This window comes from Tachypleus tridentatus, chromosome 9, assembly GCF_004210375.1.
Source record: "Tachypleus tridentatus isolate NWPU-2018 chromosome 9, ASM421037v1, whole genome shotgun sequence".
Lineage (NCBI taxonomy): Eukaryota > Metazoa > Arthropoda > Merostomata > Xiphosura > Limulidae > Tachypleus > Tachypleus tridentatus.
In genome coordinates, this window is record NC_134833.1 from 41,765,989 (window position 1) to 41,778,556 (window position 12,568).

General features: G+C 33.1%; 1 protein-coding gene across 1 annotated transcript in view; it reads left to right on the forward strand.

Annotated features, from left to right (window-relative positions):
- Positions 1-598: 598 nt before the first annotated feature.
- Positions 599-12,568, forward strand: part of LOC143227355 (inner nuclear membrane protein Man1-like) — a 30,075-nt gene continuing 18,105 nt past the window's right edge. The window contains exons 1-3 of the mRNA XM_076458809.1: positions 599-696; positions 1,005-1,121; positions 6,347-6,482. Coding sequence (XP_076314924.1) covers positions 599-696; positions 1,005-1,121; positions 6,347-6,482 — 351 coding nt within the window. The remainder of the gene's footprint in view (positions 697-1,004; positions 1,122-6,346; positions 6,483-12,568) is intronic.

A 12,568-nucleotide genomic window follows, 5' to 3' on the forward strand; every position in this document is an offset into this window, starting at 1 on the left:
ATTTTCTCAGTCATTTTCAAATATAATGGCACTCTGTCTTTATTTCAAGACAAACCTTTGAGTTTTTAAGTTGAATCTTTAGTCTGTGATTTCGTATTTTTTTAAATATAAACACAGTTATTAAACTTCATAGAGCATAATTAAATTGTATGGTTTTGGTTATTTAAATGTATATATAAATCCTCAAAAATTTTTTTTCATGTCTTTCACATGGAACATTTTTTTAGGCTTAGCAAGCTAAGATGAGCAGAAACAAGTACAAATGTTGTAAATAGAAGAAATAATTGTGTGCTTTAGTAAGTATGTATACAGTGTGTATATAGTAATAATCTATCTACATATACAATTTATAATGATTGAAATATAACTATTTTACCAAATATGAGTCTACTTAAACACAGCAAAGATAGACCACATTGTAAAAAACTAAAGGTCGGTTTTACATTATTGTATACAGTAACATGAATGCATATTCACTGAATCATTGTAATTTCTGTATTGTTAGCCAGGCACAGCTGAAAGATCAATATAATAAAAATAATAAATCGATAAATGTATAAACATTATGTAGGACAATACCTAGAGGGAGGTGGCCAAGATGCCACTGGATGTAATGCCTCTTATAGAAGAGCCACTCAGTAAAGTGGCTGTTGTCTTGATTGGACCACTAGTACCTGTTTCTGACAAGGGCAGCTGGTATTTGCTGACAGTAGTCAATTGTTATCCAGAAGCCATAGCACTGCTGGAAATAGAGGCAGAATATCAGATCCATCCTAGAAATGTTCTACATAGCTGATTCAAGAAGTGTGCAAACTCATCAGCATTAGGTAGCTCTTTATCACTCCATACGACCCCAGATGTAATGGACTTTGTGAAAGAGTCAGTGAAGTTTTAAAAGCATGTTAAAGAAGATGTGTCATAAGAGACTATGTGACTGGAATAGGTACTTTCAGGTAGTGTTACTTGCTGACAAGCAAGTACAGGACTTTAACCTTCCAAATTAGTGTACAGAACAACAGAACAGAATCCAGTGCAGATTGTGAAAGAATTGTGGACACTTGTCGATTTGTTCAAGAGACCTTGTATGCATCTCAAAACAGTCAGAAGCACTTCTATAAAAAGTAAGCCAAGGATCAGTGTTTTAAAGATGTATAGGAAATTTCAATTCTCCTACCCACAGACAACAACAAATTCACCCTACACTGGAAAGGACCTTCAGAAGTGCTAAAAGTTGTTGAGAGAATGTAAGGTAAAAAGACTAAAATCTACCATGCCAGTCTGTTGAGGAGTTACTTCATAAGGGAAGAGACCTGATGGATGCAATTGTTGAAGCCATCAAGAGGATTGTAAATTTGGTGCAGACTAAGAGTAAGCTATGCGGCATCTGAAAACAATCTTTGTATATGGTAAAAAACGTGAATATTTTACTTGAAGATGGTCTTATTGGTAGATATACGTAACTGTTCATTTTAAATTTAATACAGAAGTATTATTTAGTTTATGTAGTACAAGCATTAATAGATGTTATTCTTAGAAGTTATGGTAAGTTTGCTCATGTAACTGTTTATGAATCATTTACTGTCTAGTTTAACAGTGAATTTGTCATGTTACTCAAGATTGAGAATTTTTCTTCTTGCTTTAACTCTTTCAGCATGAGCTGATACATTTTGTGTCACTCTGACTGGGCAGTAGTATGTATGGCAAAAACTTAGAGTAACTGTGAGAATTCCTCACAAAACTTTGTAAGATTTTTTTTTCAAGTTTATAAGTATTTTATGCATAAAGAACATTATTTTAATCACATTTTTCTAATAAAAAAGTTTTTTTTATATATAGTAGTTATCTGCATCCAAACTGTTAAAATGGTCAAAATGTGAGTGATGTTCTTTGCATTAGTTTTCATATTTATTTGTATAATCTATAGAAACTCCTAGAATAATATCAAATTTTTTAAGGTAAATAACTTTAAGGACCTTAGAACTGCATAATTCTCTTCTCTTCTAGATTTCTTGAATGTATTCAGACAAATGGCCCATTTTCTTGTACCATTATAAGTTCAGTTTTTTGAATTCCTGGCCATGTCTGTTTCAACTAACCACAGCTAATTCAGTTTCAACTTGTAACATTGAAACTTTTCCTATTCCTTATAGGTATTTCAGTGAGGCTTTTGAAAAAAGTTTTTTGCGAGCTGGTAGATGATTTTGATTAAGCAATGACCTAATAAACTTTCCTAAGTCAAATCTAACATATTTGCTCAATACTTAAAAGAAGGAAGTTGGCCTGATTATGGTTGTACCTTGAGTGTAGTTATATGACTCGCCATTTTTCTTCTGTAAGAAACAACTTTCTAGTATATGAACAACTTGACTTTTCCCACATTTTATTTTCATGCTGCCACTATATCCAGGGGAGACACATTTTCATTGTGCTTTAGCTTGTGGCATTTCTTTGAAAAGTGCTATTGCAATTGATGCATCTTTCTGGATTGTTAATGTCTTTTGTTGTTTGTTAGCCATAAGGTTTTAAGTTTTAAATTTTTAATCTTATGCATAAGGAAATTTCTTACCTATTACATTTCATTTTCATACACTTTTACCTGTGTGTTAGTTCAAAAAGCATTTATCTTATACTGATCGTCAGTACTGCTTTTCATCAGTAACCCTCTCTACTTTACTTTTTATCTTATAAAAGAATTATGATAGTTATCTGTTAGCTTGTGATTTATAAACATGCTCATAGTGCTTTCCTTTACTTATGTGTTATTAATAGATGTTTTATATTAGCTTTTGGCTTAAAAAGATGATAACAGTGGCTTTCTGTTATCTTTTTTGGTCAGAAGAATAGTAAACTCACCACCACCATGATCCTTTAATTCTTAATTGTTAAGTTAGTAACAGGGTCTCTCTTTGCTGTTGGTGATATATTCAATGGATATCTATCTGTTAACCCTTTAGTTATAAAAATAGTAGTAACAGAGTATTTTCTTTTCAGATATAAAAATAATAACAAGGATATATTTTAGCTCTTTGTCCACGAAAATGATTGTTTATAATGCACTCTTGTGATAGGAGTAAATAGTGTCTTTGGTTACAAACTTCGTCTATAAACACTTGTCTATAGTAGTAACATAGTAACATTACCAGACCATTCTGCTTGCTCTTGCATTATAAGTATAGGAATGTAGCTTTATTTGCTTTATCCTTTTGATAAAAGTGAAAGATGTTTATCATTTTAGTTCTAATAAGTAAAGAGTATACATGAAAAATAAGAAATATAGTATTTACCTGGGTTTTATTTTATTTTGCTATTTGCTGTTGATAAACACTTTTTGGTACTAATAGTACAGCTGCACTAAATATCAGAGGTGATAATGCACCAAATAACAAAGAATTATACACAGAAAAGCAGACAATCTCCTGTAACTACCACTGATTTTTCTTCCTTTCTAACAATGCAATTGTTAAAAATTCAACTGAGCTTGTTGTTTTGCCTCCTGTAGGAATAAACTCTGAACTGTAAGTGAAATAGAAAATTACCTGCACAGAAAATAATGTAATATAATACATCATTTGATATATTAAATGTTGTAGAGAACTATTCACGATTTGTGGGAATGTGATAGGTGAGCATGAGAGGAAACACATGATTTTCTAACTTATAGCTCTACCATCAAATAAAATTGAAGGCTACAAGAATCATGATTTGCCTTAGAGGTGACAATATTATAATAAGGGCTATACATTTTTAAATTTCATACTTTTTTCTTTTTTTAAGACAGGTGGTAAATAACAAATATACATTGAGAGTAAATGCCACAATTCTCATACTTGGAGAAATGAGGGTTTTTTCATTATGTATGTTGTGTATTATTAGCTAATATTTTGAGGCCAAGTTTTTATGTATACCATGATAATAAAGTATTTTAATTAAATTTTGAATATCACTCAGTAAAACCTTTGATGCACATAAAAATATGCCTGCATGGAAACATTTAATATTGTGGGCTTTTATTCAAATCATTCTAAAGAACATAGTTGTACTTCAGCTACTGTTTTGAGAAGAATAAGTTGAGTCTTACTTAACATTGATCCATTGGTTCAAAGCATATATTAGATAATTAATGTTTACTGTAAAGTACATGTTTATCATCACAAAATGTTTCAAGCTTTTAATAAATATGAATAGTCTCTTGTGCACAAAGCCAAATCTTTTATTAAAGCAGTTTTTAAAGAGTTGTCTATGAAATTTTAAGCTTTTAATGATTCGTTCTGAGCAGAAAGTGATTTTTCATACAAAGAATAAAAGTAATTCTTTTTCTCATCTTACATTTTTCATATTACATTTACATAACTTCTTGTACCTCCTAAATGAATGTTAAAGGCTTTTTTTTTTCAAAACATTTTTACATTTTATCAGTTATTTTATACACCACAACACTTAACTGTATATAGGCTTCATCAGTTTGCCCAACCTTATAACCTTGTGAAAAGAAATGCCAGTTAAATCTTAATTACTTGTTTCTCTTTTTAGAATGACTGCATACTGTGAGAGACAATTACAGTTATTTATCCCAAAACCTTCAATCCTCTAACCATTCAACAATTGATTTCATTTAATTTTTTTTTTATTGCTGTTTGGACTGTGTCTAACTACTAAACTTGTATGAAAGTGACAAATCACCAACTGAGAATAAAAGTTATGGTAAACAAGATATTAAATTGTCACATGCATCTCTCGTTTGCAGATATTTTGTAAAGATTTTTTTATTTACATTTTATTGTATCTGACTTATAAGTTTCTAATCTTTACATTTTCATTGCTTGTGTTAAATAAGATACGTAAAAACAGACATAGAACTTACATTATGCATCTTGCACTTTTTTTCTTCATGGAGTCTTGAGAGAAGTTAACCCTATTTTTTGACAGGAATTTTGCTATTATGTTTATGTAATTTGTATTTACTTTAGATATCCAATTTCGAACACAAGTAGTTGAATGTTCTGTAACTATTATAATTGGCTTTCTAATTAATCTGCAAGTGTGTTTAAGAAATTATAGGTGGTTTTAGGCAACTCTGCAGTAGTGAAAAATGAAAGTGTTGGCTGAAAGATTCATAAAATGCCTTTAGAATGAAGGAGCCTTTGAAGGAACTCTGAATTAAAGTGTTCTGTTTTTATTGGTTATAAATAAACTAATAGCAAATATCAAAGATAATTATTAACACTTTTATAAAAAAAAAAAAGAATAATTTGTGTTAAGAGGGTATGGCATGCAAATCTTTTTGGTTTATAACTCAGTTGGAGGCTATAAGTTTAATTTGTGTCTCAGAAATATCTGTACTATGAATGTGTGTTTTGCATTAAATTTAGGAGCTTACAGGTAAAAAGGTCATTTAAAATGGACAGTTTTAAGCAACAAAGTATTCTGTGATACAAAGAGGTGGAGATTGAGAATTTAAAAATTATCTTTTGTAATTAAGAAATCAAAGTTTCATAAATAGAAATAATTATAAATTACATTTTGATGACAACTTTATTTGATACTCATTGATAATAAAAAAAGAAGTTTAAATTGTGAATGTAACTAACAAGTAGGTCCCTTACATCCACTGTGATCACTATCCATACATGTCCCTTACATCCACTGTGATCACTATCCATACATGTCTCTTACATTTGCTGTGATTGCTATCCATACATGTCCTTTACATCCACTGTGATTCCTATCCATACATGTCCCTTACATCCACTGTGATTCCTATCTATACATGTCCCTTACATCCACTGTGATTCCTATCCATACATGTCCTTTACATCCACTGTGATTCCTATCCATGCATGTCCCTTACATCCACTGTGATTCCTATCCATACATGTCCCTTACATCCACTGTGATTGCTATCCATACATGTCCCTTACATCCACTGTGATTCCTATCTATACATGTCCCTTACATCCACTGTGATTCCTATCCATACATGTCCCTTTCATCCACTGTGATTGCTATCCATACATGCCCCTTTCATCCACTGTGATTGCTATCCATACATGCCCCTTTCATCCACTGTGATTGCTATCCATACATGTCCCTTTCATCCACTGTGATTCCTATCCATACATGTCCCTTTCATCCACTGTGATTCCTATCCATACATGTCCCTTTCATCCACTGTGATTGCTATCCATACATGCCCCTTTCATCCACTGTGATTGCTATCCATACATGCAGGAGTAAACATTGTTTAAAACATTTGTCTTAAACAGTACAAAGTTTTGAAAGTATGATAAAAACAATTATATGTACCATTTATATTTGATAATAACTACATGTTTCTGTGTCCTTACAGAAAATCAAAAGAAAATTTGTGGAAAAAGGTAGTTAAGTTTTTAGAAGAAAATGAGTCTCGTGTACGGGTTGAAGACCAGTATATTGCAGGAGAAGTTTTCAGTGTATGGCGTTGGATACAGACATCTACACCAGAGGTAAGCTTCCTTTTTTAATTCATATTTTCTGGTAAGTAGTTATTTCCCTAATTTGGTTTTATTGTTCTATACTACTAAAATACACAAGAGAATGTATTAGACATTTCAGTTGAACCTACTCTTTTGCTATTAATTTTGTCTGATGGGCATCCTTTGCTGCATATGCACCAGGTTTCAGTGACTTACATTCAGAATTTTATTAATTTTGTTTCTTTGTTTATTTTACACCAGTTAATAGTAAATAAGTTTTAAGTTCTTTCTTTTGCAAGGAATGTTTTAAATAATCATGAATTTCCCCTGGTGTGACATCGGTAACACATTTGGTTTATGTATCTTCTCTTATGTAACATTTATCCACCATCCCTTCAATAAGTGCAAAAGTAAACATAAATAACTCACTAGATCTCACCATTGCTCGGATGAACCGTAAATATTTTACCTTTCAATTTATTTTAGTTGCAGAGCTATCAAATAGAAAATCAGACCCCTATTGCCTACCCACTTGTCACATCCTGGCTTTCAGAATTTCATAATAGTTCTCACTCACATTGAATTTGATATTATCCATAACCAATAGAAACCAAAGGTTTTCATCTATTAAATAGCATATTAGAATTAAACAGGCTTATTTGAATCATATGTAAAACAACAGTGTAAACTTGAGTTAATTTTGCGTACAGTTGCAGTCCAACATTTCTTACATGGTAAAATAAAAGATGTGAAGACTTTTCTCTGTCTTGTTCAGTAATCCTCTCGAGTGATTTTTTATGTAATGTTAGTGTATGTAAATATCAGTTGTTTCTTTTTAATGCTGTTAAGTTAATCATCATTACGTTTGATCACTTTTTGTTACATTAAAAAAATTTCTTGAACTAATTACCTTCATGTAACATTGTTTGAAGTTCCTTAAATGGTAAGGAAGTCTATGATCTTGCAATGTTATTGGGCATTTCTTAAAACTATGGAAGTTTATTTAGTTTGACTACTCTTGCTTTATTCAGGTTAGAAGAAATATAAAGTAGAAACTCAATTAGATTATGACTTTATGTTTGAAATGAATAACCCATATAACATTACCCAAACAACTAGTGAAGAATAAAGATGAGTTAGAAATTTGTCATTGGACTGTCTTTATGTTTGAGATTGATAATTACCTTAACACGTCCTGTTAGCCACTGAAATGTCTCCACAGTAATTTCTTTGTTGGCAAATTCCCACTTGTTAGTTTGCATATTTTCATACGTACCATCATATGTATACAACATTCTGGGAAATATTGGGGTTCTGATGAACTTAAAGTAGGAAATGTCTTTCAAAAGTTATTTACTGTGGCAGTTTAGAACATAAAGAAAAATTTTGTCTAACATGTGTTACGGGGAGGGCAGATTTTCCAAACAGGAAAAGAAAAGGCATTTTCAACATATTTTTGTACTCAAACAAAAATTTGAATTTATGTAAAATCTCATAATTCAAGGCATTTCACTTTTGTTTGTTTTTTGTATGAAATGTAATATGTCACTGTTATATTGTTTCAGTTTAATGTGAGTGATATGATTTAAATAGTTTATATAGTGTGAGTGTCATATTTAGTTATTTTTAGAAGCATTATTTTTTGGTAAGTTTGTTTAATTAACTATTTATGAATCATATATCTCAGTTATGAATTAGCAATTGTTTACAACAGTAAGGTTGTTGCATTGTGACATTAGAACTTTTTGAGTTTCTCATTGAATATCTAGTAATTTGTCTTGTCAATTGTGTCTGAGAGTAATTGAACAGCCTGTATAGAGTTTGATGAAAAAGAGACAATATTTAGAGCTTGGGATACAACTCTAGTAACCAACAATGTAACAAACATTTATAAATATGTTTGATTTGTTTTTATTGTAATATCTTTAAACAAGTAGGTTGTATTTCTATTTGTTTATAATTGAAATTTATTGCCAAAAAGTCACAGACATCAACTGTAAGGAATCTGGCGTTACAAAATCTGACAGTGGCAGACCAGCCAGTATCTACAGTGGGAAACAGCAGTAGGAAATTGACATAAACAACAGTGGCAAAGAGGCCTGTATATACAGAGCTGTAGTGGTGGTGAAAATATTGTAAAGAACACAACCACTATATAACCACGTGAAGTGATTTGAAAGGGGTGAGTGATTTGGGTTCTAATATGGTGGTCTACAGTATTTTGTTAAACAAGAAAAGGGCCTGGAGAGAGAGACAAGAGCATCAACAGAACAAAGAGGAAGACAAACATGTAAGAGAGGGAGAATGAGAAAGACTGAAAGCACTCAAACACCAAATGCAAGCTCAAATAGAAAAAGGAAGAAAAGAAAGACAGTCTGAAAATAGAGAGAATGAGATCACAAGTTGTCAAGCTCATTTAACAAAAAGATGGAAAACCCAAGAATGGTAGTGAGGTCAAAACCAGCTGTCTCAAACTATCCAAATTTGATGAACATGAAAATGAATGGATGCTTTCCTGCAGAAGTATGAAAGATTCAGTTAAATTCAGAACTAAGATAAAGGTTGCCTGACTCGCCCCCTGCTCTCGGGAAAAGGTCCAAAAGTGTATGCACACGTAACATCAAGAGATGCTATGAACTATGACATGTTATTAACTTACAGATAAATGATTTCACCAGAAGCTCGTAGAAGTAAAACCTGACTCTAAAGGAACTGTATTTCAGTTTGTAGCATGTCTAAAGCAATAATTTACAAGATTGACTGACATGGCCAAGACTGAAGATTGTTTTGAAGGACTGGCAGATTTACTCATATGTGAACAGTTCATGATCATGTGCTTCACTGATGTGTCTTTATTTTTAAAGGAGAGAGTATTGAAAGATTTAGAAAAGATGTCCAAGCTGTCAGAACAGTCTGGTAACTCATGGAACAAGTCCAACAATAACCAGTAGAAGTTAAAACTAGGGGTTTCTGACCAGAAGTAGGATGCTACTAAAGGTGACAAGAAGTCTACAGACAAAAGGGATAAAATATGCTATTTTTGTCATAAAATGAACAGAAGCAAGATGCCTCCAAAGGTGACAAGAAATCATGAAACATAATGGAGAAGAGATGCCATTCCTGTCATAGAATGGGGCACATTGCAAGTGAGTGCAAGTATGTTGCCACAGCAGCAATGTTGACAAAAATAAAGCAGCTGGAGTTACCCACTGATGAGGTATCTGTAGTCACCACTAGAGCTCAGAAGAAGAAAAGCAAGCACTGCATCATGTACCTGCAAGTCTTGAATAGGGACGTACCAAATGTAGGTCTGTGGGAACTACAGGAAACGCAGAAGAAAGATCTTTCACTGTACAAACTTTGAAATAGGACCTTGAAGAAAGTGAGCACATGATCAAGGGAAAAGGGACTTAAAGAATATAGAACTGGAAGGAAGCACTGTAACTCATCTAGTAAGACATTTCTACTGGGAAAGCTAAATAGATCACGATGAAGTTGGTTTACAAGACAAGTGTGAAAGGACACCAAGGAGAGAGAAGACAGAATCACCAGCAACTTCCATTGGCCAGGGGTAATCGGAGATTTAATCAGGTTATACAGATCATGTGACATCTTCTATGGAACAACACCTAGAGATAAGGTGATCAAGATGCCACTGGATGAGATGCTCCTCATAAAAGAGCCATTAAACAGAGTAGCTATGGTCTTGAATGGACCATTAACTCTGTTTCTGACAAGAGCATCTGGTATTGGCTGACAGTAGTCAACTATATGACATGTTACCCAGAAGTCATAGCATTGCTGAAGATAGAGACAGAAGAGAGAGTAGCAGAACCACCCTAGAAGTGGGCTTTGCAAAAGAAGTTTTGAGTAACAGAGAGATTCACTTCAGAACTCATGCAACAAGTGTGCATACTCACCAGCACAAGGCAGCTCTACCACCCCATACAACCCCAAATGTGATGGACTTTGTAAGAGAGTCTTAAAGACAATGCACCAAGGGAGACTACAAAACTAGGATATGTACTCCCTGGAAGTGCTATTTACTTGCCAAGAAGTCCCACAAGCAAGTACAGGATTTTTGCTCTTCTAGTTACTGTATAGAAGAACAGAACAAGATCTGATGCAGGAACTGAAAGAACTGTGGGCAGGAGAAGAAGAGTCAGAAGTGAGGAAGACATGTAAGAATGTGGTTTAAAAAAATGGATCACATAGTCAAAGTGAATGGGAAGACAAAGATCTGCCATGCCAGTCTGTTGAAGCTATACTTCAAGAAGGAAGACTACATAATGGGTGTAGCTATTGAGGCACAGATAGATATTGTAATGCTGCTGTTGTAGATGCAGAAACATAAGGCAGTAACTTTGTCATGGAAGATGAAAATCTACTGGACCTAAGACCACAGGGCAGAAAAAAGATGTACAAGGATATCAACATCAGTGGAGAACTGATTGGCAAGCAGAAGAAAGAGCTACAAGAAGTACTTTGTCATTATGTATATATTTTTACAGAAAGGCCATGAACTCGGATCTAGCCACAGTGAAGCTCTGCCAGATGCCATATACAGTGAGAGATCTGATCAAGCAAGAAGTCAAGGCAGCATTAGAAACCAGAATTATTGAGCCTTTGAATTTAACTCGCTGTTTAACAGTGTTAATATTGAAGAAGAGGGATGGCTCAAATTGTTTCTGGAGACTGAACCATGAAATGAAGTTTGACTCTGAACCTATTGGCAACCCAGAGACTTTTATGGTGAATCTAACTGGAGGACAAGTTTTTTTTTAGCAACATTAACCATACTAAAGGTTATTAGCAGATCCTGATGGAAACAGAATTAAAAGCAACTTTTTTGACACCAGATTAAGGTCAAGAGTATGCTGTTTAAGTTAACTCAGCAGTGATGTTCAACTGCATAATGAGAAAGATGTTGCACAAAACTACAACAACAAGCATTATGTGAGCAATGTCCTGACCCACACAACCAGATTGGAAGACCACTTGAACAAAATTGGAAAACTGTTTGGGTGAGGGAGGACAGTAGGTCTGACCATCTTAAATGCTATGTCAACTATTCTGTGCTGGACTTCATTAGATATAAGGTGGGTGATCAGCAGATATCTTGAAGAAGGGAACCCACATACAAGATGCAGTAGGTCAGATTCCTCCTAGTGTTAGCAGGATACTATAAGAAGCTGATCCCAAACAATGCTGAAGTCGCTGCATTACTAACAAACCAAACCAAGAAAAGCCAACATAACAAAGTGAAGTTGGAACAGTCACAGTAAATGGCATGCGAAGAGTTGAAGAACAAGTTACAAAGTTTGCCAATCATTAAAGTGCTAGACTTCAAAAAACTGTTCATTATGCAAGCTAAAGCATTAGACATTAGTATTGGAGCAGTATTTTTGCAAGAACATGAAGAAAGACTGTGTCCTGTAATGTACATCAATAAAAAAGCTGTTGAGTAGTAAGAAGAATTAAACTATGATTGAAAGAATGTCTGACCATCATATTTGTCATCCATAACTTTTAGAACTACCTCTGTGACAAAGCACTTATCATTAAGACTGACAATCAGTCATTTGCATACATTAAGAGATGCAAAACTGACAGTGTGAGGATGATACCGTGAGTGTTATATCTCCAGAGTTGCCAGTCTACATTGAGGCCATCAAGTGGACTGCAGATGTTGGTGCAGGTTGTATGAGTAAACTTTGAGCATGAATTGAAATCAATCTTTGTATTATTTAAAACATGTATTATTTTAAGTATAGCATAAGTTTTAAATTTTGTTACTTTTAAAAGCAATAGTTTATCAAAGGTTTATATATTTAATTGTGTGAATCATACACTATGTTGTTTCATTGTCATAATGAGCAGTTATTGTATTATTGCATCATGTTTCTAGAACCTTCAAAGTTTTTCTAAAGTGTTATCTCAGTGTGTGGAAAGTTCTAAACCTCAGTCAGGCTATTTATAAATGTCCTTGAAATTATGGATTTTCATGTAAAATAAGTTCTAAAAATGCTAGTAGTATAAATTCTGGAAAAAAATATTTTTAAAACATTACCCTAGGAATAATTCTGAAGTTTCATTTTAAATAACAAAGAAATAAT